The 27,987-nt window shown below is 35.9% G+C and overlaps 1 protein-coding gene across 1 annotated transcript; it reads right to left on the reverse strand.

Moving 5' to 3' along the window:
• Positions 1–754: 754 nt before the first annotated feature.
• On the reverse strand, positions 755–27,685 carry SLC6A14 (solute carrier family 6 member 14). Its single transcript, XM_078065138.1, has 14 exons — positions 27,554–27,685; positions 26,359–26,524; positions 23,040–23,171; positions 21,623–21,784; positions 20,385–20,523; positions 18,634–18,766; positions 16,343–16,483; positions 10,829–11,057; positions 9,237–9,362; positions 7,816–7,934; positions 7,159–7,258; positions 6,818–6,927; positions 4,476–4,643; positions 755–3,509 (listed from the first exon to the last, which is right to left on the reverse strand). The coding sequence occupies exons 1-14, from the start codon at positions 27,599–27,601 to the stop codon at positions 3,363–3,365; spliced, it is 1,920 nt and encodes a 639-aa protein (XP_077921264.1). The 5' UTR covers positions 27,602–27,685; the 3' UTR covers positions 755–3,362.
• Positions 27,686–27,987: the final 302 nt, after the last annotated feature.

A 27,987-nucleotide genomic window follows, 5' to 3' on the forward strand; every position in this document is an offset into this window, starting at 1 on the left:
TTTGAACTCCGTGGGTCTTTACTTTCTCTCTTTTTTTGTTACAGTACAGCAAATGTATTTTCTCTTCCTTATTATTTTCTTAATAACATTTTCTTTTCTCTAGCTTACTTTATTGTAAAAATACAGTATATAATACATATATAAGATAGGTGTTAATCGAGTATTTTCTGTAAGGCTTCTGGTCAAGAGTAGGCTATTAGTAGTTAAGTTTTGGGAGAGTCAGAAGTTATACATGGGTTTTTGACTGCACAGAGAATCGATGCCTTTAACCCCCCCACACCTTGTTCAAAGGTCAACTGTATTTGGAAATTGTTAAACTCAATAAACTACATGTGTATAATTTCCTTCCCTTACAGAGCAGCGTTGGTGAAATGTCATCAAATTCGACTTCTCTTGCACTAGTAAGACCAACCTCTTCTACTGGGTCAACTAAGAGCAATACTGATAAGAGTCTTTCAGTCAACAGCCTCTCTCAGGATATCTTAATTCCCCACACATCATAACCATGCAGAAGCGAATATTGGCAAACCTCAGGATCGTGGAATACAAGCTGGCTGAACTGGAACATTTCCTAGTTACCAAGGGTTTAAATGGTGCATTAGTTAACTAGAAATCTGACAGGCTTAGAGAATGTAATGGCAGTGGAGGCAATCATTAAAGGCACTTTGAGTGAATTCATTTGATTATATGTGTTTATACCAAATGAGTTGTTTAAAAGGGGAGGGGATGCCAAGTCAGGTACAAAAACCAGACGTTTATCAATTTGCTTTTACTGACATTTTAAGAATTGATTACATGTTTTATATATTTATACATTTATATATTTTATATATACAAGTTTGACAAGTTTATAAACATAAATAAACATATTTATGTGTGTATGTATATATATATATATATATATACATGTTTTACTGGGGAAGGAATGAAAGTACAGTAGAGAAAGAAATGGTTCCTCAGTTTTGCGTTAGAAAATAAACTACAGCAAAAAGAATATAGTTGAGATATAGTGATTTCAATTTCACTCACCTGTGAAAAACAGTTTTGGTATACAATATGCAAATGTCTTTTTGCATTAAAGTAAATGGGATTTGATGGAACTCTTTCTATTATACAGAATTCTCTCTTACTACTGTCAAATCTGTAATAAGAGCTATCATTGAGCACCCTAAAATATGCCAGGCACTGTTAAGATCTTGCTTTAGACACTTGTGAAGATAATCACACAAACTCTTTACTCTTTGTAGTCAGCTCTTGAAGGGGATTTCTTCCCCATCACCCTCTCCTCCATCAATTTGATGTTATTTCATTAGAAATGTGCCTAAATCTTCCCTGAATTACAAGAATCACCTATAGAAAATGGCATGCGTTTTTCTATTTGGTGGAAAATTGACACCTCAGGGCACCTGGGTGGCTCAGTTGGTTAAGCAACTGCCTTCGGCTCACGTCATGATCCTGGAGTCCCTGGATCGAGTCCCACATCGGGCTCCCTGCTTGGCAGGGAGTCTGCTTCTCCCTCTGACCCTAACCCCTCTCATGTGCTCTCTCTCATTCTCTCTCTCTCAAATAAATAAATAAAATCTTTAAAAAAACAAAACAAAAAAATTGGCACCTCAGATAGCACCAAAATATAATGATAAAATGCATGTAATATGGATTAAAATGAAGAAAAAGTGTTTCTTAATTCTAGTCAGCCATCTATTTCAAATATTTTATAAAATCCAGTGTAACTGAGGAATTAATCTGTTGAAGTTCACTAATGACATTTGACTTACCCTCAAAATCTTCAGAATATCTAACACAAGGTCATTTTATATATATGTACATAGCTCACTGAAATTGTTCAATTATAGGCCTGTTTACCTACCTTCATGCCCCTTCTCCCCAAAATAAATTACCAGTATAAATTAAATACCTTAATCCCTTACTCCTTTAATCTTCAATCAAAAGGAAGAGGAAAAGGAATCTAAAATGTATCAGAAATTAAGGCTTAAAATGATTCCTTTTATTCCTCACTTGCTGAGAACAAAAAGCCAGAAGTAGTAGTATATGTGGTTCTTAAGCTTTTTTGAGTCACAGATCCCTTTGGTATTCTTATGAAAACTCTAGACTCTGTCCCTAGAAAATGCAAGTACACATTCACATAGAAAGATATTATGTATATTATGTATAATGTCGGTTTCATATGTTCTCTGAAGCCCAGGTTAAGGACCTTAAGAACAGCTGAGAAGTTTCTTGCATATTTAGGCAATGTTCACTATCCTAGGCTGTGATGTTTAAACCAGTCGTCAATAATATCAATGTATAAGCCTATTAATGATATGTTTTCATTATCTTTTTTTTAAGGAAACTGGGACATAGGACTTTCTAATTTGCCTTCCCTCATTCTTGACAAGTTTATCTCCTTTAAGTGTATAAATAAGTTATCACCTGTAAGTAGTAACTTACTCAAATAAGACAAAAATCATTTTACTTGATCTATTAATGATATATTACAATCATAAGATCTTAGATTTGATTGAAGCCATTTCCTCATTAGCATTTTGTCCCATGTTCTATTTGAAAATAAACCTAGATTTCAGAGAGTATAATGAACAACTCTTAATTTTGTGAAACACAGTAGAAATTAGGTGGGAGATACTTTCTTCCAAGTATAACCTAGGAAGACATTATATGGGGAGAGAAGTACTTGAAGCTTCTGGATTCCATTTTCTGGATTTATCACTTACTGGCCATAGAATCCTTATTTTTCTGTCTTATTTCACTATTTGTAAGTAAACATAACCACTAATTTCACATAGAAAAAGAGACCCATAAATACATGAAAATTTTAGATATATTTGGATTAAAAGTATGAAACTACAGTGCTCATAGACACAGTCCATTTTTTCATGTATGTGTAGCATTTCTAGTTAAATGAGGCCTTCAATTTTAACACTTTCTTTTAAATATACTGATTTATTTTCCCTAGCTTTACGGAAAAGAAAGATGATATACTAAGAAAATATAGGCAAATAATATTTTTAAACTTGTATAATAGAAAATATAACAATTTTCTAAATAACTGGCTCAAAATAAAGTCTTCGGTATATTAGAAAAATATGGTAATATTTACAAAAGTATTACTGTGACATAGAGACAGCTATGTATGTGTTATACAGATAGATAATCTAAAAAGAAATATAATCACATTGTTAAATATTAGTAGATTCACATTATATTACACTCCTGCTTAAATGGGAAAAACTTATACCATCATGAACATAGTATATACATTTTTCTACTCCGTTAACATAAAATAAAATTTTCCTCTGTTCTAAAATAATCACATTGTATGGCCACGTATTTTAAAAAATTAGATCTCATTCTGGTTTTCTGCTGCCACTAACAGTAGGTATTTCATAGTCAGTCTCTTTTTTAGGATCTACCATATCTTTATATCTCTCCCCACGATGTCGTTCCAGGTATGGACCCCAGTTAGAAGCTGGTCTGCAGCAGCTTACAATGCGCTGAAAAGAAAAAAAAAAAAGCTTGTTTTAGACCATAAGTGTTAAAATCTGTAAACAAGCAAATATCAAACCATATTATTAAGTTTCTTTGCTAACCAAAATGAAATAAGAACCATAGAAAAGTAAAAAAAGTGATCATCAAAATTCTTAATACAGTATACTAAAAAAATGATACTCAGATTTAACTGTTACTAGAATTACACCAACTATGAAACCAAAATAACTGAGTATGTAAATGATTTTAAAAGAAAGTGTATGAGCCCATTTGAACAACAGAATCAATCCATGTATTTTCATTGAATTATCTGACATTTCTATCCTGCCCTTAGAAGGAGGGTTAGGTGAGGATTTAAACCAGTGTATACTTGGGAGGTTTCAAGAACAGAACAAAGGGAGCTCCAGGGTCAAACCATTGATTGGGGTGGGCTTGGGAAATTATTTAAAATCTGACTCCTGAGATTTGTCTTAGTCATTGTCCTAGTGAGATGTCATAATCAACTCCATCTGCCTACACCTCTATGCAAGAGGGATCACTCAGGGTCTAGATTGGGTTTGAAATAATTTACCAGGCTTTTTCCAGTCTAAACACACTATGAGGACATGTATTATAACCAGACAATGTATTTAAAGATTATAGATCTAAAGCAAAAAGGTCCTTTGCTTTGTGTCATCTTCAGGGAAACTCAGTACAAGTATAAATATTACTTCTATGTGCTCAGCACGCTCATAGGGCCTGAGGATATAGCAGCAAGCAACATAAGACTCTCCCTAAAGGAGCTTAGAGTCTAGTACGAGACACAAATACATATATGGTATAAAGCTATGCTATGCACATAGTAATCAGATGATTGTATCAGGTGTAGAAGTAGCCTAAAGGTTCATAATCTCATATTACCACCATATGAGTAATCTTCATTTTGATAAGTGCTTTCTCTAAAAAAGTATAAATAATATAAATGTGCTTACTTGAAAGATATTTCCTTCAGCTTGAATTATTTTTATGACGGCCATAATTGGAATCCAAATAATGCAGAAAATAATCATACACCAGCCTAGAGCAACTCCCCAGTCAGGGTATGGAATTTCGGCATAATTAGGTCTATGAAATTTCACGAGTGACCAGATCAAAATTGCCTGTGAAAGTAAAGTATGAAGAGACAATGCTAAAGGTTAGACTTTATTGCACTGACGATTTCAATTGCACTAATTGTTAGGAATTTGATCCCTATCCTTAGAAATAATTTATCAAAAGCAATTAAAATGAAGATACATTCAAGCAACTAAGATAATCCCGTAACTAGCCAGAAGATAATACTAAATGAACTAATCTAAATAACTTGTATTTGGCTTTGAATAGATTCTTCCAAAATGAGCACCTCCATATATTTATAAGAGATACAAATGCTGGTCCAAGATGTTTTTCAATAAACTACTTTATCATGAAATATTTCAGATCGAAAATAAAACAATATCTGAACATTTCCATGACTGAACTTTTAAGTTTCACTTATAATAGTATGGTTTTATTCTATGCTATAAGCTAGCCAGCATATCAGTTCATTCAAGGAGAATGTAAAGTACCCTTTAGTGAACATGCTTTGCTCCTTGCCTAGCAGTTGTTTCTATTATTTCTCACTGCACGGAGCACCCCTTACTCCACACCCAAAACACAGACACATTCACAAGCTACTGGTATGTATTTGCTAAAGCACACTTCACTTCCAGCCTCTCTTTGAGAGAAAAACAAGTTCAATGTATGTTTGGGTGAAACAGTGAACTCTGAATATTAACAAGGAAAACACTTAAAAGCCAAGTTAAAAAAAAAAAAAACTTTTTAAAAAACCTACTAGACATGTTGCAGCATGAAAACTAATTATTTAGAAATCCGTAAAGCAAACAAAACAAAAACCAGAGTCACCTAGTAGTTTCTCTAAATTATTTAGCTGTCTATGTTTTACTAAAATCAGTGAGGAAATGGAATGTAAGAATATCAAATAGGTAAAGTTTAATAGATTAATTTTATCTAATAGATTAATTAATAATCAATTTAATAGATGAATTCTACTTAATTACAGTAATTTAAATGTATTTCCCAATTATAATTTTTTTCCATAACTACAAGAGAATGGATGAGGGATACGGAGTATCCATGACTTCACATCACTTTATACAAAACAGATGATAATGTATATCATTTAATATATAATACTTTTGCATTTTAAATTAAATCCAGTTGTCAAAGCTATGTAAACAATAAAAACTAGCCGGCTAAAAAGTCTGGTGAGAGCTTCTTAATTGATAAAGGGTTTATTTTATTGTGGAGAATTGTCAGAAGAGGAAAACAATATTTAGTACCACTGTCTAAATCATTTAGCTAGAATACGGAACATCCAAAATATTTTAATTCAGTACATCCAGTCCCAAACTGCTCCCTACTTGAAACTGACCTTATAATATGTGAAAAAAGTAAAACTTAACACCCTTTAAAACAACCACAATGCTTCAGATGTGAAGCAAATTCTGGATCAAATTATTTAATGCCCTTTCCTAGGAAAAGCTTTGAAGCCTGGAGGCAATGAGAACCAAAACACATCCTCTGTGAAGCTTTGCCCCTGCCCCACCTCCACCATTGCAGTAATTCTCCATCCTGTTAAGTGTTTATTTTGTCATTGACTGCCCTGAACTGTTATTTAACGATATCATGTCTATAGGCCGGGTCTCTCCAGTAGGGTATCTTTTGCTTTCCCTCAGTTCCTAAATAGCACCAATTGTTGAATTTAACATAAACGATTGCCTCTGTTGACAGTGGTTTCTTTTAGTAATTTCAGATAGTAAATCCCTCCCATGAAGAAAAAAATATGCATTAAAATCTGAGTGTTGTTTCTTAGCAATTAATATATTTAGATCACAATCCTTACAGTCCATGTCTGGGTCTTAGCAGAGAGTTCAGGAACATTGTAGATGACTCACCATATTTTTTAGGGAACCAGCAGATGAATGATTTATTTTTATTCGATTGACAATTTTTAAGTACGTACTAATTTTTTAAGTACGTAGATAATTTTTAAGTACTTTAAGTCTATAGGAGCCTGTTCATTTTCTCAGATGGTAAATGTTTAAACCTATAGCCTCAAAAACAATACTGTGAAGGCATTTTAATTGAGGCAACTTGCAGTCATAAAGCAAAAGTTGAAGGTCATTAATTTATGACCTTAGTTTGCCTTATTGTCTCCAATATGAATTATTCTTCAAGTTTATCTTAGAAATGGTCAAATATATACCAAATTCATGGCATATTAATTACTTACAATCAGAAGAAGAGGTGTAATGACAAACCAGCAGGCTCTCCACCATAGCCAGAATATCCACCTTTTGGCTCCAATCATCATTTCTATATCTTCAATGAATCTGTTCCCACCTTATGGAAAAAAAAAAAAGAGTACATTCAGTCCTTGCTCACATTTTCCTCCATTAATAGTGATGGCCCCAAATTATCTTTCTGTCTAAACATTTTCTTATTCTATAGCAATGAAGTATACACCTTTTTTCCAGTATTATTATACTTTACAATTTTAGTAAACATAATGAAAAAGAATCACACTAAGTTATTTTAATAAAATGCGTAGATAATTCTATAGTTACTATTTACCATAAATCCAGATGATTCCTATTATTTCCAGTATAGCTGCAATCAAAATGCCCCATCCAGCACAGAAATGGTCAATCAGATGAACCCAGTAAATTCCAGCCTACCAAAAAAAAAATACCAATTACATCTAAGTATATTTTTAATTATTTTTAGGATTGATGAAGTCTTTAAATCAAATCTATTCATTTGATTTTAACATGTGCTCCTTGGTTTCACCTGTACTAAGATGTGAAAAAGGAATATTTTCAAATGTAAACACAAATGTGGCCTTCAATATCTCAAAAAGGATGCACCTTTCATCCTATACTGAGTCACTGGGAAAAAAGAAGCATTTAGAGTAGCTGATTATCAAAATGACATGCAGTGGCTGTGTGCCGTGTGGTAGCTATCAAAAGTCTAGTATGTGTTGAACGTTTATAACTTTATTGTAATTGGAGAAATTGTCCAATATTGGGTCCCCACCCCTCTTCACAATATACTTAACTGTCGAAATTGTGCTATACTGGGAAAAACTCTGGGCTAAAACTCAGAAAACCTTGAGCTGAATCAGACTTGGACTTGTCCCTAAACATCCTCTTAAACCTTTGTTTTCCTCCTTTAGATTATAAAGCACGTTCCAACTAATGATTTGTCTATGAAAAAATACTATAGTAATACCTGAGTCACACAGACGAGACCAAGGAGAAACAAAACCAAGCAGCAACCCAAAGTTATAGGAACCCTCATTTTCTTCATCACTTTGGGAAATAAATCTTGAATCGTTGTTGTAATTGTTTCTTCAGAAGGGGAAAAAAAAATGGCATGTCATATGTCAACTCATTTGCCAATAATTTTAATCAAAGAATTCAACTTCTATTAATTAAATTTACAAATATATGCTGAAAATATACTCTGGGTCCTACTCCTTGCTTTTATTTATTTATTTATTTTTCCCTACATGAAGTGCTTTATTTTTTATTTCTTTTTAAATTTTATCTTCTTTAAATTCAATTAAATAACATATAATGTATTATTAGTTTCAGAGGTAGAGTTCAGGGATACATCAGTTGCATATCACACCCAGTGCCTACCCCTTGTTTTTAAAAATCCATAGCGTCCTTTCTCTTGGCAGTCACCGCTTGTTGGTTTGGATAAAAACCAAACGCAGCTCTCTTTCTTTGTTGTTTTTAGTCTGTTTTACAAGGTTTTTCATCGCTAGTAACTACAAGGTAACAGATCCCTGAGGGCTGACGTAGTTTGAAAGAGGGTTATGGGAAAGGAAGAATTCTAAGAGAACTTTTAAATAAGGTGAATATTTGAATAAACGGCATGGAGACAGAAAGGCCTTCTAGGTTTAAGAAATAAATGTGTTCATGAAACAGAGTACTGGCTGAAAGCAGAAGGATGTAGGGGTGAAGGAATTAAGATACAGGTTTGAAATTTTCAAGGGCTTTGAAAGACAACTAAAGGAAGCCAGACTTTATGCTGTACATAGTCAACTATTAAAGTGTGTTATGTAAGAGTGATCTGATGAATAATGTTTCAGAATGTCTAGGTGTGTACCCTAGGGCCACGTGCAAGAACAGTCATTGCAGTAGCGTGTGTGATTTGTCAGAATCGGAAATAATCCAACTGCCCATGATTATGGCAACAGATTGTGAATTAAGTCGATCTATATGAGTATGTATCAACACAGATTCACAATACATGTAAAAAAACAACTGTCAGAATGATATGTATGTTATGAAACTTCACGTTTATGTGACAACATTTATATGTTATTTATGGATACATATATAACGTATACAGACATGGACTGAGTAGCACATAATCCATGGGGACAGTTAGTTCTAGGAAGGAAGAAATGTGAATTGCGTATGGGAGAGAAAAAGAGGGGACTTCAATTTCATTTCTGAAGCAAATATAAGATATTAATGTCTGTTCCTTTTGGGTATCTACTACATGAGTACTTTGTACTTTTCTGTATTTAAAATCAAGTTAAAAAGAATTTTCAGATTCTAAGAGTAAAAGCTAATGGGGAAAACAAGGGTAAGAAAAGGATATAAGAGGGATATCGTAACACTGGGAGTATTACTTACCAATGGATGCAAACTGAGAGTCGAGACCCAAAGTCAAAAGCATGAAGAAAAATAATATGGACCAAAATGGGCCACCTGGGAGTTGGGCTAACGCTTCTGGATAAGCAATGAATGCCAAATCAAAACCTAAGAAAAATGTATGACATTTCATTTAAATTAGTTGCCAAAAAGTTCACACATTTGGACATTTTCAAAATAAGGTACTAGAAAAATTTCATTTTGATTTGCCGACTCAATCCATGATATACATTCTCAGGCAACTATTTCACTTGCCACTTTTAAGAATATTTGACTTGGTTGTTCAATGAAGTGATAATGTGAGCATGTGATGTGAACTAAGCTAGTGAGATGAATTTTGTAAATGGTACATTTCTCGCATAAGAAATCTTAACTGTTTAACGATTTTGTTTAACCTATTTCATTTTTTAGAGATTCATGAAGAATAACAACTGTCTTAAACTCCAGAAACCTAAATTAAGTTATCTTAGCCTAGAAATTCTAGAAGAATTACACGATCAAGAGAGCTATGCTTATGGACCTACATTTTTAGTCTTCAGCTGTCTCTCCAGATGGTCACCCAGGGTCACTAGCTGTAGAGCTATTTTAATTAGTATAAGGACACTTGCAAAATTGTATGTAACAAAACTAGAAGCTGAATCTTATTTTCTATTTGATGTATATTATCGTTAGAGGTGCTTTTAATTTTTTTTTAATTATATTATGTGATACTTAGTTGTTTGAAGTATTTTAAGTTTCTCCAGACTCCCAGAGGACTGACCTAGGATTCAGGAGAATTAGCTTCTAGCCTAGACTCTGTCACTTCCCAATGATTTAATCTTCTGCAAGACATAACATTTCTGTGCATCTGTCCACTTCTCTGTAAATGAGGAGCTGGACACTAGATTATCTATAAAGTCCCTTCTAGTCCTAACATTCTATTTTCCTGCATTGGTCTCTCCATCAAATGATATTGGCCATAAATAAAAATTTAATGAGGGATTCCTACTACTAAGAACCCTGGAATTCTTTTCCTAAGAATCTTAACCAGATAATTAAGCATCCCTAGCTAATGTCTTTAAAGTTAGGAAGTTCATTAATCAGATTCCTTTAAAGCTGGACATAGCTGGACACTCAAAGTTACCTGGGTTTCTATCTATATGATATTAATGTGTTTTAAAAATTCAGACCCAAGGCTGCACTTGTACATGGAAGAATACACACACACACATATACTCTCATACAGTCATATATATATGAATACACACATGTATATGTGTATAAATTAAATGAAGATAACACATGTAAAGGCATCCATGATGCCTGATACTTGTACAGTAAACAGTTCATATTAAGGACTGGACAAAATTCAGAAAATTATTTTCTTAAACAATTATTCCCTAATATAGTCCTGTTTTCTCAGACCGTCTAAGAATTATTAAAGTAATCAAATTATATAAGATGCAATGAGAAAGAAAATGCAACACCCTAAACGTTGCTTGAGTGCTTTAAGTAAATTGCTATAAAATATATTAGTGTTTCTTAAATGAGCTACACTGAATTAATTGAAGTTATTAATGTATAGCATCACATACCTGATTTTACGACTTGAGCAACTTCCTTTCCAGATATATGAGCCATGTGTCCCAATATAGAAAAAATAGCAAATCCAGCGAACACACTAGTGAAGCAGTTTATCAGACAAACTAAAATAGCATCTAAGAAGCAGTTGTTATTGAACTTATTGTAAGATGATAGAGCAACTAAGCCACCCCAAGCCACTGAAAGGGAGTAAAATATTTGAGTGGCAGCATCCTTCCAAACCTATAAGAGAAGATAATTTCATCTTTAAAACCATACACTTTAAACTTTTTACTTCTACAAAAGATTTCATATATACAAATGAATAAATATGAATAATAATGAAGTAAACACCAGAACACCAAACCCACTGCTCAGCTTAAAAAATGAAATGTTACCAGTCTTTGGAAACCTCCCAGGGCCCCTTTCTGATTAGATCACCCTTCACCCTTCAGTGGTAACTGCTATCCTGACTTCTGGGTTTCTCATTTCCTCATTTTTCTTTAGATTTTACCCTAGAAACATGTAAACCCAAGCAATATGGTATTTAGCTTTTCATGTTATTGAGTTGATAGAAAAGTTTTCTAAATGCATGTAAACCTATACACCTTGCCTTTTTTCATTCAGTATTGTATGAGAGTTATCCGTTATCAATTTGAACCATATGAAATTTTAATTTTGTGTCAAAACTGAAAAAATATAGACAAATTCATATGGTTTAGTTAAATATATGTAGTTTGGAACATTTTTTTCACTGCTGTATTGCCCCACTGTATATACCACAGATCATCCTCTATCCTGTCGAGGGACATTGAGGTGGTTCAATATTCTGCTATCAAAAATGTTGTAGCTATAAGTATTCCTGTGCATGTCTCCTCATACCGAGTTGAGGAACGGTGATGTCAAAGAGTATATGCATCTTCTCTTTTATGAAATAGTGCCATATTATTTTACCGCTTTGGACTCTCACCAGCTAGGTGTGAGAGCTCCCATTCCTTCACGTTCTTGCCAGTATTGGTCAGAATTTTTAATATTCTCCAATCTGGTGGCTGTCAAATGAGAGTTTTCATTACCTTAATTATTTATAAGGTTTAGTATGTTTTTATGTCTTCATATTCCACAGGTTTTTTTCCCTGTGAAATTCCTGTTCAGGTCTTTTGCCAATTTCTTGTTTGGGTTATTTGTCTTCTTTGATCTCTAGAAATTCTTTATGTAGGCTGGATTCTAATCCTTTGTCTATTATATATGTTATTTTTTCCTCCCAATTTGTGGCTTATTCTTTTGAGCCAAAGATTTTATTGTTGTTTTAATGTAACTAAAGGTGCCCATCTTTGCTTTTATGTATTGTCCTTGATTTCTCTGACTTAAAAAGAAATCTTTAGCCAAAGATCATAGATACTGTCCTACATTTTCTTCTAAAAGATTTAAAGCTTTGTTCATATTGTTTTCAATTAGCCTGAAAAATTGATACAGTACATATTAAAGTGGAAAGTCCAATTCATTTTCTTTTCTAAATGGAGTATCAGTTATCTAAAGATAATCATTTGGATGTCAGTTATATCAATTAGATAGTCCATCCTTTCCCCATTGATCTGCATGGCCACCTCTGCCACATATCAAGTTCCAAATGTTCATGAACCTATTTCTGAGACTATTCTGTCCCACTGGTCTGTAAGTCTATATCTACGCTAACACCACATTATTTTAATTCCTATAGTATTATAATATTGTTTCATATCTGGTAGGACAAGTGTTCCTTCTTCAAAAACAGGTTGTTTTGTTTTGTTTTGTTTTTTGCCTTTTTCTCTTGCGTGTAAATTTTACAATCCGTTCTCAACAACTAAGGAAAACTGTGCTGTCCATCTGATTAAAGTTCTATTGACTCTACATATCAATTTGGGGACAATAGATACATATCCATTCTTAACAAGGACAGTACTAGGCAATTTTTGAAGAATAATGATATATTTATAATCCCTTAGATCACCAGTTCCCTCATCCTGTGTTTGTTCGATTAGAGCCTCGCATAGCCGACCTCAACTCTTTAAGCAGCCTCCCACTCATTCCATCTAATCCTACCCTTTTACTAGTCTGCCTTTTACAATTTACCCCTCCTATATCTTTGCTAAAGGACAATAATCTCAGAAACTAAGCAAATCCATGTTAACAGTGAACTTCTGTAGATAGAACATTACAAAAGAAAAAACCTAATTGTATAGATTTCAAATAGATTGGCAAAGATTTGGGCAAAAGTGTTTTTTTTTTTTTTTTTTTTTTTAGTCCATTGAAAAACAGGACTACTCAGTGAAAAGCAGGCAATATAACATGGCGACAAAGAGCTCTAGCTCTGGAGTCAAAAAGAATGAAATTTATATCCAATACCTCTTACTCTCCTTGACTTCAATTTATTTAACATTTTTAAGTCTGTTCGTTCATCTGTAAAATGGAGATGATGAAGAAGATGATGATGATATAAGTGTACTAGGAATGATGTGAGAATTGAATAAGAGCATATGTAAAGCAATTAGGATGCTCAATGGTAGCTATTATTGTTACTATGGAAAATAATCATAAATTGATACTCGGTTTCTTTTATGGAAATTAAAAATTATAATTTCCCCCTTTGAAAGGTATGTAATCTATTTCCAATTTCAACAGATATAAAAGTCATTGGGGAATAAAATTTACTAGGTCTTCAGAATACAGCTTGATGTTAGATTATTATTACATTATAATTGCAGCCAGTAGAAAGCAAAGTGAGTGGATGGATAGATAGATAGATGTTATTTCACTTATAACAAAATCATTACAAATAAAATGCTCTTATTTTTTAGGCACCTGTACATATTAAGAGATGAACAACATGCTTATGTTGATGTCTCAGCTGCTTTTACCTGATACATTTTGTATTCATATGTGAGTTAGGGGGAGCTGGAAATTGGTGTAGCAGGTCTGGGTTCTATCAAAATGCTACTGCAGACCACGATGTGTACCTAGGTTGCAAATAAAGTGAAGCAAAATTCCAAACATAGTTCTAATCTCCATATCTATCAATCTCATAGCTATATACAAAATTAGTAATTTAGGGATTAGAAAATCTTAATTCAAGATGCACAAACTGGCTGTGTAAATTTAACTAAATGTGAATCTTTCTGGGTTTCAGTTTCATCACTGTAAAATGAAGGAGTTAGTAAAATAATCATTGAAGACCAGAAGACCCTTCTAGCTATAAATTTGTATGGCTCTCTGCTCTCCTAGAGGTTGCAACAAAGTTCAGATATTCAAAGAAAAGGAAAAATATATATATTTATGATCCCATGCTCAGAATATGGATTGTGAGAAATAAAAAAAGGTCTAAGAAAAAATTCTCATTACCAGCAGTAATACAGTACCAGTGGGGGTACTGTATTTATTGGGGTGAAGAGGAGGGAGGATTAAATTTTATGTTTCAAAGGGAGCTTTAGGTTTAGGTCTGATATTTTAAAGGTAATAGAGACATTGAAACAGACCAATATAAAATAATCATAATATTTTTTCAGGAACTATAAAGCTCAGGTGATCTGAGGCTTGGAAAAGTCACTTAAAGAATATCAAAGGGGCTTTTCACCTGTGCTCAAAGTTAAGAAGTTTAAAGAAAATGGGGGCACCTGGGTGGCTCAGCTGGTTAAGCGTCTGCTTTCGGCTCAGGTCATGATCCCAGGGTCCTGGGATCGAGTCCCGCGTCAGGCTCCCTGCTCCGCGGGGAGTCTGCTTCTCCCTCTCCCTCTCCTTCTGTGTGTGCTCTCTCTCTCTAGCTCTCACTCTCTCTCAAATAAATAAATAAAATCTTTAAAAAAAAAAAAAGAAGTTTAAAGAAAATGGAGGGTCCTCTTCTTAGGGAAAATGTTGCATCCATAATAGTAGAGTATAATATAACAGCAATAACTGAAATAATTGTGTGCTCATATTTATATAACAGTTTACCATTTTGAAAGTGCATTAATTAATATTTTATCTTGTTTAACAACCTAACAGGAAGAAGATGATGAATCCCAACTTCCATTTTATTTGTTTCTTATTCAGCATCAAAAATGGTCTTCGAGTTGGAAAGATATTAACAAACAAGGTTAAAAGATGTGAGGCCCAAGATAAACGAAGAAATGAACAAATGGCCTGTGGACACATCAAACTATATTAATCTCCAAGACTAAAATAATAAAAGTTCATAGTTCTAAAATAATTTAAGTCTGTTGCGGGTGAATTGCTGAGTGAAAATTATTTGGGTACAGGAAACCAAAGGCCAGACACTGACGTCTCAATTTTCACAAAAGGTAAAGGAAGGATTGTCATGACTAAAAAGTGATAAATTTGACTTGCTTACCAGAAAAATTCTACAACAAATAATTAAATACCCAGACTGTGGGGTGCCTGGGTGGCTCAGTGGGTTAAGCGTCTGACTCTTGATTTTGGCTCAGGTCATGATCTCAGGGTCATGAGATCGAGCCTGTGCCAGTCTCCATGTTCAGTGTAGAGTCTGCTTGAGATTCTCTCTCTCCTTCTCCTTCTGCCCCTCCCCATACATGCGTTCTCTCTCTAAATAAATAAAATCTTAAAAAAGTAAATATCCAGATTGTAAGTATTTAGAAAATAGCGAACTGCTGGAAATTAGCATCAGTTCCTCAAAGAATACCATAGCAAACAAACGAATATCCATTTTGGATAGCACTGCTACTAATGAAGATTATAGTAACATAGTGTTTCTTGACTTCAACATAAGACTTGGTGTTTTAGCTGGCCAGAAGCTTAATGCGTGCCAAGAATGTGATGTGATTACTGACAAAGTGAAACCATTCTTAGGCTGTGTGAATAGATGCATCCTATATAGAGTACACTTAATCTGTATGCTCTCTGCAGTCAAAAGTGTAAAAGATTTTATGTATCCATGATATACACAGCCATTATCTGGCGAAAGACTAGTTAAAAGAGGGTTACCCAATTCATATTCATGGCACACATTTATGTTGACAAATAACAGTTTCATTTATGGAATGCTTCATTTCAAATTTGTGGTTTAACTTCATAATCCATTAGGTACACTTTGATCTTAACTTGGGGATATTAACTTTTGAAGACAATTAAAATGTATATTAGACCATTAGACTTTCACCTGTAATCTTGAAATCTATGAGTTTATCCAAGAAGTCTCACCGTCCTACTCATCAACTTGTAGGTAGGTATCCAAACATGGAAGTTTCTTTCTCAGATTAATAGGCCCCAAATCCTTTTGGTCAAATAGAATCAGTTATATGAATAATATGACTTTTAAAGCCTTACTACTAAAAATGATTATCTCACTTCCAAAAGGAAAGCACTAGTGTCATGTTAAATGGCTACATTGGACTTCCTAGTGGACAGAAACACTAATAAATTTAACTCCATGTTCTTTTGCAAGCCACTACATTATGACACTCATATGCAACCAAAGATTTTCAGTGTTTGCTTTTAAGGTTTACCTCCTCAGATAATTTGAAATCCAAATGAAGTCTTACCTCAGCTTCCTTAAGTTTTGTAAAATTTGACTGTGCTCCAATATAGTATGAAATGCCTTTCAATGCACCCTCCAGAGTCGCCCCTCGGACTAGCAGGATGAACAGGACAACATAGGGGAAAAGAGCTGTAAAATATACCACCTACCAAGAAAAACAACCAGTGGTGGATAAGTTAAATTTTTAAGTCCTGTTATGTAACTGTATATGCACAAAGTTATTAGCCGGTTGACATTAGTAAAATAAAGTATTAAAGATTTCATAAGTTATTAATAAACCTGGTGATACCAATACCAAAAATGGCATAATTTTCTCTTTCTCTTCCCACTCTCAGATGATCCATTTTCAAAACACTCTGATGTATGAAGCAGTATTTCCTAGGTTCACATTGTAAATACACAGTACATCAGCGGGGGTAACTTGGAATCTAGGTAGAGTGCTTTCCTAAATATGTCTGTAAATGTCTGAAGGGACTGAATATCACTTCTTGGTAAATTACTGCATTGAGGTAGAAAGGGAAATGCTTGTATACTTGCAATAGTTAGTATATATTCAGTCCCCAAGGAGAAGGAAAATAATCTCCTAGTAGATGTCCAAATCCCCTGAAAGCTGATGAAAGTGAATACCGAACACTTGGTATTATTATCCTTAGAGATACCATTAAGAGAGTTTGATAGCACACAAAGCAGTGTACTTGTATCCTGGATAACACATGGTTCCAGATGAGCAGATTGCCTTTGAGGCCGGCTTTTCATTAATGTGGACAATTTCTTTGATCCATAGATGTCCTGTGTTTGATAATATGCCCAAGGAGACAATTTAAAGTCATCCAGAGACCAATAAAAGTTAATCGCCTAGGCAAATGGCCTTCAATGGATTATTTCAATATTAATGTCAAAAAGAAACCATGGGTTTCAAAAATGTGCAACTGAAACATTATTTTGGAAAGTTTCCACTGACTTTGTGAGGTTCACAATATTTTTGTGATCTAACAGAATGTCTCATCATAATTTAGCATGAACTGAATGCGCTAGATATTATACCAGGAATACAAAGGTAGTATCCACAGTTACCCCAGTCTTCCATCTTTAAGGAGATTTCAGTCTAGTAGTTACCATAAATATTCACTTTTCTGGGTACCATTACAACTGTTCATGGAGAAAATTTCATGTTGTTCCCTGAAATTGCCATGATGCTCTCGGGAAAGTTTAAAAAACAAAACAATAAAGGGGGAAAGTATAATGTTTTTCAGAAGAGGACTCTTCACTGAAAAAGACGGTTCTGAGTCAATTCTGGCCAGCTTTAAGAGAACAACTGCATATTTGATTTTTTTTCTCTCTCCCATTAAAGGAATCCCTACACTAACCGTATATAACGAGGATCTAGACTTGCCAAACCAAACATTGCAATATATAATTCCATCCAAGATGCTTACTTATGTAAGAGGACACACAATTTTAAAATATACACTCAAGTCTCCGAATGCTATATTAGCTAGCAGGGTCCAACTTCTGATACAGCTGACCTTTGAACAACACGGGTTTGAACTGTGTGGATCCACTTAGATGAGGATTTTTTTCTTTCAATAAATACAGTACTGTAAATGGATGTCCTCCAGTGATTTTCTTCATAACATTTTCTTTTCTTTAGGTTACTTTAAAGATTTTATTTATTTATTTATTTAGTTAGTTAGTTAGTAGTTATTTGAGATACAGAGTGAGCATGAGCAGGGGAGAGCTGCAGAGAGAGAAGCAGGCTCCCAACCAAGCAAGGAGCTTGACGTGGGGCTCCATCCCAGGACCCTGGGACCATGACCCTAGCCAAAGGCAGACGCCCAACCAACTCAGCCACCCAGGCGCCCCTCTAGCTTACTTTATTGTAAGAATAAGGTATATAATATATATAACATACTAAAATGGGTGTTAATTGACTTCAGGTTATCAGTAAGGTTTCTGGTCAACATCAGGCTGTTAGTAGTTAAGTTGTGGGGGAGTCAAAAGTTATAGCTGGATTTACAAGTGCAAGGGGGGGTTTGGCACCCCTCACCCCCACGTTGTTCAAGGGTCAGCTGTAATTGCACAACCCTAGTACTAGTTTTGCTTGTTTTGTTGTATTTGTACCAATAGCAGGGATCTTATGTATTTTCCTACAGCTAGGCTGCCTACTTAGAAAGCTTTTCACACATTCGAATGTTCCCATTATAGAAAAAAACACGCATTTGATTATGCTTGACATTGAACTGCAATGAAATTGGAAAAGAGCTACATCACCATCTAATGTGTTTTCCAAATTACCTTGCCAGAAGACTTGATTCCTTTAAATAGCGCTGCTCCAACTATGAGCCAAGCCAGAAGAAGACAAAGTGCTAAATACCACACAATTACTCCAGTCTCATCCATTCCACTTGACCGCTGGAGTGCCACTTTACTGAAAACACACAAGCCTTTTTTATGAACACAGAATCACTTGTCTTCATACATTGAATTTTGTAATATCTATCATCCAGGGAGATGTTTCATGAGTATTCTATCTTACTAATACATCAATGTCATGGGAGCCTTTTACTTTTTTAAAGATTTTATTTATTTATTTGAGAGAGAGAGAATGAGAGAGAGAGCACGAGAGAGGGGAGGGTCAGAGGGAGAAGCAGACTCCCCGCTGAGCAGGGAGCCCGATGAGGGGCTCCATCCCGGGACTCCAGGATCATGACCTGAGCCGAAGGCAGACGCTTAACCGACTGAGCCACCCAGGCACACCCATGTGAGCCTTTTATTGATACTATTGTACAGAGGGGCAAAAATAGTTCAGTAAAAAGCTAGGCTCTGAACTTTAGGGTTAACTGTAGCCAATCCAAAGTTCCAAACCCCAGAATAAAAAATCTACTAATTCCTTTAGCTATGATTTGCCCCCTAATATTTCAAAGATCTTTTATGTAAAAAAAAAAAAAAAAAAAAAAAAAAAGAACCTTATCAGATTATTTCTTTTATTTGTTACAGTATTTTTCTCAAGGTAAAAAGATGAAGAAACATCTAAAATTAAATTATTCATCATACTTATAGTTAGCATCAAACCTAAATGATTCCAATTTTTATGACTTTTTCAAAGGCTTTCTGTAAAAATCAGTGATTTCTATTAAGGACATGCATGGATCTAGGATTTTAATTCTTAGCTTGGTGTTTGGGAACATTTTAAGACCCAGTTTTTGAAAGGGTCCCACAGAGCATGAACATGTAGATGAGGAAGAGCTCATTACAGCAATAATCAAGGCAGTTTGGTAAGGATAAAATGTAGGTATAAGTCAGGAGAGTAAAGAGTGATCAATTAAAGTTAATACAAATAAATATAACCCTGAATATCTATTTTTATCATATAATGACAATTATAAGCAAAATGGATAATGAAGAATTACAGCTTTAAATGGCAATTTTGCCCCCAATATTACTCATCACCCAACAGTTTATTATTCAAATTTGCTCATTATAGTCTAAAATTTGAGTATTTATTCTTCAGAGCAATGCCCTAACTTATATATAATAAACACTGAACAGATCATTACTGACAGTATTGCTCTCATTTGATAAACAATTTACAAATGACAATTTGTTGACTAGAAGCTGATCTTTCAGGTTACTACTCCCCACACAGGCTAGATAAGCATTTGAGTCCTATCAAGTATAATTTGCTCTGATTCCCCTTTTTTTTCTACCTATATGAGGTAAGAAACAAGCTGATTAATATTTTATTGTTATTTACAAAAACTTTTAAATAACATCTGTTTAAGAAGTAGATCATCTACGAACCATGAAAGACTATGGACTCTGAGGAACAAACTGAGGGTTCTAGAGGGGAGGGGGTGGGGGGATGGGTTAGCCTGGTGATGGGTATTAAAGAGGGCACGTACTGAATGGAGCACTGGGTGTTATATGCAAACAATGAATCATGGAACACTACATCAAAAACTAATGATGTAATGTATGGTGATTAACATAATATAATAAAAAAAAACCAAAAAAACGAAGAGAAGTAGATCATCTAGCATACTTACTTCCAATATTGTTCACTGGGAAGCTGCCCTGGCTGATAAATTTCACTTCCATTGGTGCAGTTTAAATGGCTGATGTCTACGAAGCTTTTATTCACTCGGATGCTCTCCCCCGAAAGTGTACTGATATTACAGTGAGTAACTAAAAATTATAAAAAAAGAATACACACAGAGACACGTACTTAGTTTTAGACAAGTACTTTCCTGGAAAAAAAGTGTTTTTTTTTTTAAAGATTTATTTACTCATTTTAGAGAGAGAGAGCATGTGAGCGGAGTCGCAGATGGGGAGAAAGAGAGAAGCAGACTCCCCACTGAACGTGGAGTCTGATGCAGGGCTGGATCCCAGGACCCTGAGATCATGACCTGAGCCGAAACCAAGAGTCGGCTGCTCAACAGGCTGAGCCATCCAGGCGCCCTTCCTGAAAAAAGTTTTAATGGTAAAATAATTAAACCATTTAGATTGTTACTTGGTGAGGGCAGAGGAGAAATCTTGCAAATGGAATAAGCCATGCACATTCAGCATCTTAAATCTTCTCTACTGCCAACCTGGGCGTGAGTAAATATCTGCCCTTTTAAACTATGATTATATGTATAATAATAACTTCTATAAAGTAACAATCATTTTGGACAGGACTTAGTGCTCTAAGGAATTGTTAGTATGTGGACTTATTTAACCTATATAGATAAATGACACCTTTAAATTCCTAAGAAGCATTAAAGCCTTATTACTTTATTCTCTAATATACATAGACAATCCCAGTGGTAATAGTCTATAATATCAATACTACTTGATTCCAAAGATCAGCAACTTATTATGTGGATGATACTCACTGGCTCCTGAAACACTCATGGATAGTGCTTGTCTCTACCACTTTCCCACTTTCTTCCTTCTCTCCTGCCTACTCCTAAGGAGGGCTTGGCTTTACTGGCGGCCCTCAGAAATTAACATAACTGCATTAATCAGTTTTCAAAGTTAGCCAAAGTTATCCTGCTTTCATCAATAACCCTGGGCTCACTTTAAGATTTGATTTTTAAGTAATCAACGTGGGTCTCGAACTCACAACCCCGAGATCAAGAGTCACATGCTCTATAGACTGAGCCAGCCAGGCGCCCCACCCGTGGCTCACTTTAAATTGCCCCTAAATTGGTTAGAAAATCATGTAACCCTTTAAGCTTATTAGAAAAAAATAAAAGAATGATGCTTCGTTCACAGTATTTTTAGGTAAATAAATGAAGTTTACCTATAGGCGATCTGCTACAGTTCTCATCTGCCCAATATGAGCAATTTTTCCATGGTAGTTCACTTTGAAAAGAAGCAAACATGTAGTAAAGACTATAGGCAATTATGACATTATAATAGATTGTCACGAAAATGGATATCAGGACCATTGTAATTCCCACACCTGGAAAAGAGAACAATTAAAATCAAAAACAAACAAGTGCAATTTCTTTTGCTAATTCATAAAAAAAGCTGCATCTCAATTTCCACAAAATCTATTTGAAAATGAGAAGGCAGGTTCAAACATTGTCTTTTCTTTTTTGGGGGGTGGGGGGCAGGGGAGTGGGGAGGAAGGACTACTGTCTAAATAGCTTTCTTCCAAAATTTAAAATTATTTTGATGATTGACCTTCTGAAACCATTTTTTTAGTTAATTAGAAAATGGTACTAAGACCAAGGGCAGAAGCCCTGTGTGGATCCATCAAGTTCACGTAAAGAATCGCCCATGGCCATCACTCTCCTATTATGTCTGAAAGTTCTTGTCAGAGTGGGTCCTGTTCTTAAAAACAAACAAACAAAGCTCATATCCTATTGACCCACTGACCACTACTTACATCTTCATCTATAAACCAATATTTTGGCAAGTAGAAGATAAAGGCTCGGAGTTAATGTACAGGATTTCTAGCAGCGCATGTAAAGAAAAGTCAATAATCCAGTAACAATCCGAATTTAAACTTCCAAAATTTCTTGAACTCCATCATTTCAAGATGCGGTTTAGCATACTGAATATAACCCATATGCTCAAGACTCGCTCTTGAGGTGGCTTCCTTCATATTCCCTCACAATGTTCTATTCGCCTCACTCTGAATTTATATTTGATGTTGTATTGAAGCTTTTACAAATAGTTTGCAACCACTAGCACACACCAAAAGGATATGTAATCTTCAGACAGGAAGGCTGTTTGATGTTTAATAACAATCAAGGCACTCTGAAAAACTTCGCCAGTGTCCTATTCTATTAGGGGGTGTCCCAGAAAACATAGTGACCTGCCCTTCAACTTTTCTAAATGAGGCGTTGTAAAAGATACGCAAAGGCAAGAAGACAAAAGACTGCACATGAAGGAGAAAAAAGCCAGAGCCACAAAGTTAACGCATAACAGGACTATAACTATGTGCCACGGGATTGTAAAAGGTGAATATAGGACAATAACGACCCCCTCCAGTATCCTCCCTAACCCCTTCTGTATCTTCAGCCCGAGAGAAACAGAAATACAAATTACCATTTGGTCTTTCAATTCTCTGGCAAATATTCAGCAAAACAACATCTGCTTCTTTGCCTTTAACATGTCCAAATATGAAACATTTTCCCTCCCCCTAGTGCGGACAGCTATAGACCCCAAGAGACCAGTAGGCACAGTAAGAAAAACATGTGAACACTAACCTTGAAACAATGGGAGAAGCCTCCAAACTGAAACTGGACCTAAGCTAGCAAACTGTCCCAGTGAACACTCCAGGAAGAACAGAGGTAAACCAGCCAGTGCCAGCATGATCGCATAAGGTATCAAGAAGGCACCTAGAAAATGCAAAAGAGAAGCAAAGCACTATTACGTCCCCAAACGTTGATGGCACGTTGATAACCAGCATAACATTTTGAAAGCATTCCGATAGAGTGGAGTCAGAGTACAAGGTTTAGGCCCCAGATTTACCAGTTTCTGTGAGAAAGTAGTTGATTCTCTAAACCTTGGTTTCCTCATCTGTGAAATGGGATTCTAGTATGACCTAAAGAGGTTGCTGTGGTTATTAAAAACGATAGCCTATAAAAAAGCAATCCAGAGGAGGTGAATGATCACAGGCTCTGGAGCCGGATACACCTAGGTTTATATCCTGACTCCACCATTTACTAGTTATGTAACCTGGGCCAATTTACCTAACCTCTCGGGACCTTGGGTTCCTCATAAATGGGGAGAGCCATACCAGCTCATCAGTCTGTGGTAAGCGTTCAATTATAGAGCCTCTGTGAAAACACTTGGCAAAATGGCAGGCACACAGTATCTGTTCAAAGTTAGTTTCCCTCCTTTCTCCTTTCCAAATAGTCTATTTTTTTAAGACTTCGGGTGCAAATGCTACATGTGGTTCAGAGTGGAAGTTACTGCAGCTAAGTGGATTATTCTCCAAATAGTCATAAGGGTCTTTCTTCAGTGTTAATAAGAATGTTCTTGGTTTTGTTAAAAGATTCTGAAGTTTTGAGGCACACTCAAAATTAACTTTCTGGAGCGCCTGGGTGGCTCAGTTAAGTGTCCGACTCTTAATTTCAGCTCAGGTCGTGATCTCAGGGCTGTGGGATCAGTGTCGGGCTCCACCCTCTGCATGGAGTCTGCTCGAGGTTCTCTCCGTCCCTCTGCCCCTCCCCCGCACCAGCACTCACACATGTGAGAGTGCTCTTTCTCTCTCAAAAAAAGTCAGCTCTTTATTTTAAAAGGAAGGACTAATGCTCATACATTTAGATTGTCCAGATCCCTTTTTGATTTTTTTCCACCCACTTCTGGGACATAATAAATTGCTCATTCGAACTTTGGCAGATTGTAGGTAGAAGCAGGGACAGAATATTAAATTTATTAAGTACTCTAGAAGTCTTAACAAAGTTTAATAAGAAAACGGGATCAGTAGATTAAAAAATGGGCTTTGGGATTACGTACATTTCATTGACCCATGTGGCACTGTTTCCCTCGTGTATTTTTCATACTATGATATTGTAACGTCATACCTGGGAATAACATTTTTCCCAACCCTCAAAATACATTCCATTAAAAATAATAAGACAATAAAATACTTGTTATGTACAAGTCACTAGTCACTAGAACATAGGGACAAATATGTTTTCATAGATGTTGCAATGTACATACCATCACTACTATGACTAATAGAAGTTTTAGTCTTACCAGTGATAAATATGAAGAAAAGTAATAGAGACTATCCCTGTCTCAATACAACAGTAAGGTAAATCTTAATAGCCCATTATAAATAGTTGGTTTGTTTTTTTTTTTTTTTTTCAAAAAAAGGATTATTTTCCTGAGTGACATGTATAGTTTTTTACCCATTATATTATTGTTTTTATTAACAACCATAATTGGTAAATTGCTAATATAATATCCTGGTCCCAAATTGTTGATACTGCCATCTTAGACCCTTTGGTTGTATGATACTTCTCTTTTATAAACTGGTAAAAAGAATCTATAGATAAAAATGATTCCAGATTTTAGCCATAGTTTTCCAAACCTAACCATATTTAAAAATCTGATCTATTAACACTTGGCAAATCTGAGTTTCATGTTCCTCTCCTACACTTGGACAGGAGAGAAAGAAGCAATCAAAAGAGCCTAGATCATGCATTACCCAAATGATACAATCTTTAAAAACTGAGAACTGATGTGATATATTAATTTTTAGAGGAAAAGGTGAGAGAGATAATAGCATACAATAAATAATAGCATTTTGGGGGGAGCTACGTTTCAAATTCTCTATTAAACCTAGTTTAATATAGTTCCTGGAAGTTTATGGCCACCACTGGACTGATGTACGATGGTAAGACACAGGGAATTTCTGAACCTGTGGTTTTTCTGAAACTGAGCACTAGAGGCTGGAAAGAAGTCTGAATGCTCTTCGTTACACTAGACCTTAGGACTTAAACACTCAAAGGATTGTTGATTCCTAACTCATTTTCCAGTTCAAACTTAGACCCAACCCATGACTAAACAATGTAGGCTCCAGAGAGGAGAATTTATTGCCACCAACACTTAAAGTGTTTGATAAACAGAGCTTCTCTCTTAAGTCTCCACAGGCCAGTATGAATGTTCTAATGCAACCAATTAACAAGGACTATAAGATTGAAACATCACCACACAAAATCCTATTATACCAAGAAAAATAATTATAGTGGCACAGTTTCACTGGTTCCCAATTATGAAATCTAAGGGCATGTCACCTCTACACTTCTAATAGAACCTGTAATTACAAGTAAATAAAATATGGTGTAAGTGAAAAGTTGTTTCGACACTACTAGAGAATTGTGCAATTCATTTTGTTTCCCTTTGCGTGTCACCTCAGTTATTTTTTTTTTCTCCTTGTTCTAATTGAGTCTTCCTTAATGATCTCTGAGGTATAAACAGTATCATTTTGCAGAAATTAAACACCTAGTCTTGAACTAAAGTCTGTTGCATTCTAGAAGGATCCTCTACATGGTCAATCCAATTTGATATTGCAGCTTAAAATACTAAACCTTTAATTCTTAATCATCTCCTTCCACACTTGTATTTCCAAAATGTAATGCCTTACGCTACTTAAGCAACCAATGTATTTCAGCTTCATATTAGAAAGAGAATCCCCAGCCTCTTGCTTAGATTCAGCCATAAATTAAGCCAAACACAACTTGAGTCTGAACAGATTATCACATGAACGTGTATAAATGAAGAAGAGCAAGTCATAGTGGAAGATTACATTGGATCTTAAACCAGAGACTCAGAAGTGCTAAATGTACAACTTTTATCAAGTTTATACCTGAGGATTTTGCAAAGCCAGCTTCCTAACTTGAGCTAGCAACTCAGTCTAATGATGGATGCGGTAAGCTTGTTTCCCATCCCCCCACTAACCCAAACTGTCATATACCTTTCCTCAGTTCTTAAAATAGCTTCAGAGGCCATACAGCACACCATTTAAACTGGAAGGGAAAGAAGTTGAGCTGGGGCGGGGGGTGGGGGGAATACCTCCGCCATTGTTGTAGGTCAAATAGGGGAATCTCCACACATTCCCTAATCCCACTGCATATCCAACCATAGATAGAAGATAATCCGATTTTTTGGACCAGTTACCACGGTCCTGATTCTCATCAGTTTCACCAACATGGAAATTCTCAGATGAAGCCGTCACTTTCTGGAGAAGAGAAAATATCACGAGTTTGTCTTTCTACTATTAAAAATCCACAGAAGCATAATTTCACACACACACACACACACACACATGAGAGAGAGAGAGAGAGAGAGAGAGGTGGGGGGAGAATGAACCCTGAAAGCCTTAGCCAAGGGAAACACTTTCCAAAGGTTGAGGGGATTTCTGCTAATGGCCGCTTTTACTTTACAACATTTACCCCTTGAAATGAAAAAAAAAAAAAAAAAAAACCAAACCAAAACCAAACCAAAAACCTCTTCAGGTGGGAATATTTACTACTTCTTTGGGTGAGATCATCCAAATTTTGCTAGAAAGATTACATGTGGTACCCAGCATGAAGGACAAATGAAGGTGTACAAATAAGACTTCAAAAATACAAAAGTCTTAAAGATGAATTAGGTAAAATCAACACTCTTGAGATTGCAGGAGATCTTTGAGAAGAAGGCTCCAATATATAGCTTCTACTAAAACAAACAAACAAAAAGAGTTTATAGACTCCTTTTCCTATAGGCTGATAGTTTGGGATGTTTGGAATTAAGGCCAGTTTAACTTGTCTTCCTATCCCCGGCTGGAAGCCACAGAATAATATTCAGAGACAAATTCTCCTGTCCCACCAGGTGGAGTAGCTCTCTCTCCACCTCAGAGGGAAGGGGTTCTTTCCCAACCTGTTAGCTGCTCTGGGGTATGGAGGGTTCCTCAGGTCAGATAAGGACAATGCATTTTCTCATTTCCCTCCAGCATATGGACACGGTCTGGAGAGGGACAAAGACCAGGATTTTGTGGGCACACCCAAGGCGGAGGTTGAGGTGATCCATCCTAAGTCTTCTGGCTGCCCCAGTAAGAGCTGTTCTCTTTTCCCTCTATCCTATGGGGACATCTCAGGCACACTTGAAGGCAACAGAAGAAAAATATGGAGAACAAGGAACGGCCGCCAAAGGCAAAACCTGAGCGGGCCTCCCCTGAAGTGTTCCCTTCCCAGGCCCCCCACACCTCCCACGGTTTCCAGACCCCTACCTCCTTCCCTCCGCACTTGAAGAAGCTCGGGCACTTGAACTTGTCCATGGTTGACTCACTCCCTCAGCTCGCTCCGACTCGTCTCGCAGTCTGGCTGAGCTCAACTGGTGGCAGGTGCACACTCCCCCGTTGCTACCTGCCTGAGTGAGCCACCTTGCCCAGGGGTGGGACCATTTATGGAGGGAGCTCTCCCCTCCCCCTTCAGGGCGCCCTGTCGTGTCAATTACCGGAAGGGACCGAAGTGAGGCTCTGGTTTTTCCCCAGGTAAGCTGGCATGTAGCAATCCCCTGCCCTGGCCCCGGGAAAGGGCTGGGCTGTTCACGAGCAGAGCAGCCTGAGCCAAAGTGACTGACCGCCTTTGACTCAGAGCCCTGCAGGTGCCTTCGCAATCTCGCCTCCTTTCCCGGGTTCCCTGCTTCCTCCTAACCTCCTCT

This window comes from Halichoerus grypus, chromosome X, assembly GCF_964656455.1.
Source record: "Halichoerus grypus chromosome X, mHalGry1.hap1.1, whole genome shotgun sequence".
Taxonomy (NCBI): domain Eukaryota; kingdom Metazoa; phylum Chordata; class Mammalia; order Carnivora; family Phocidae; genus Halichoerus; species Halichoerus grypus.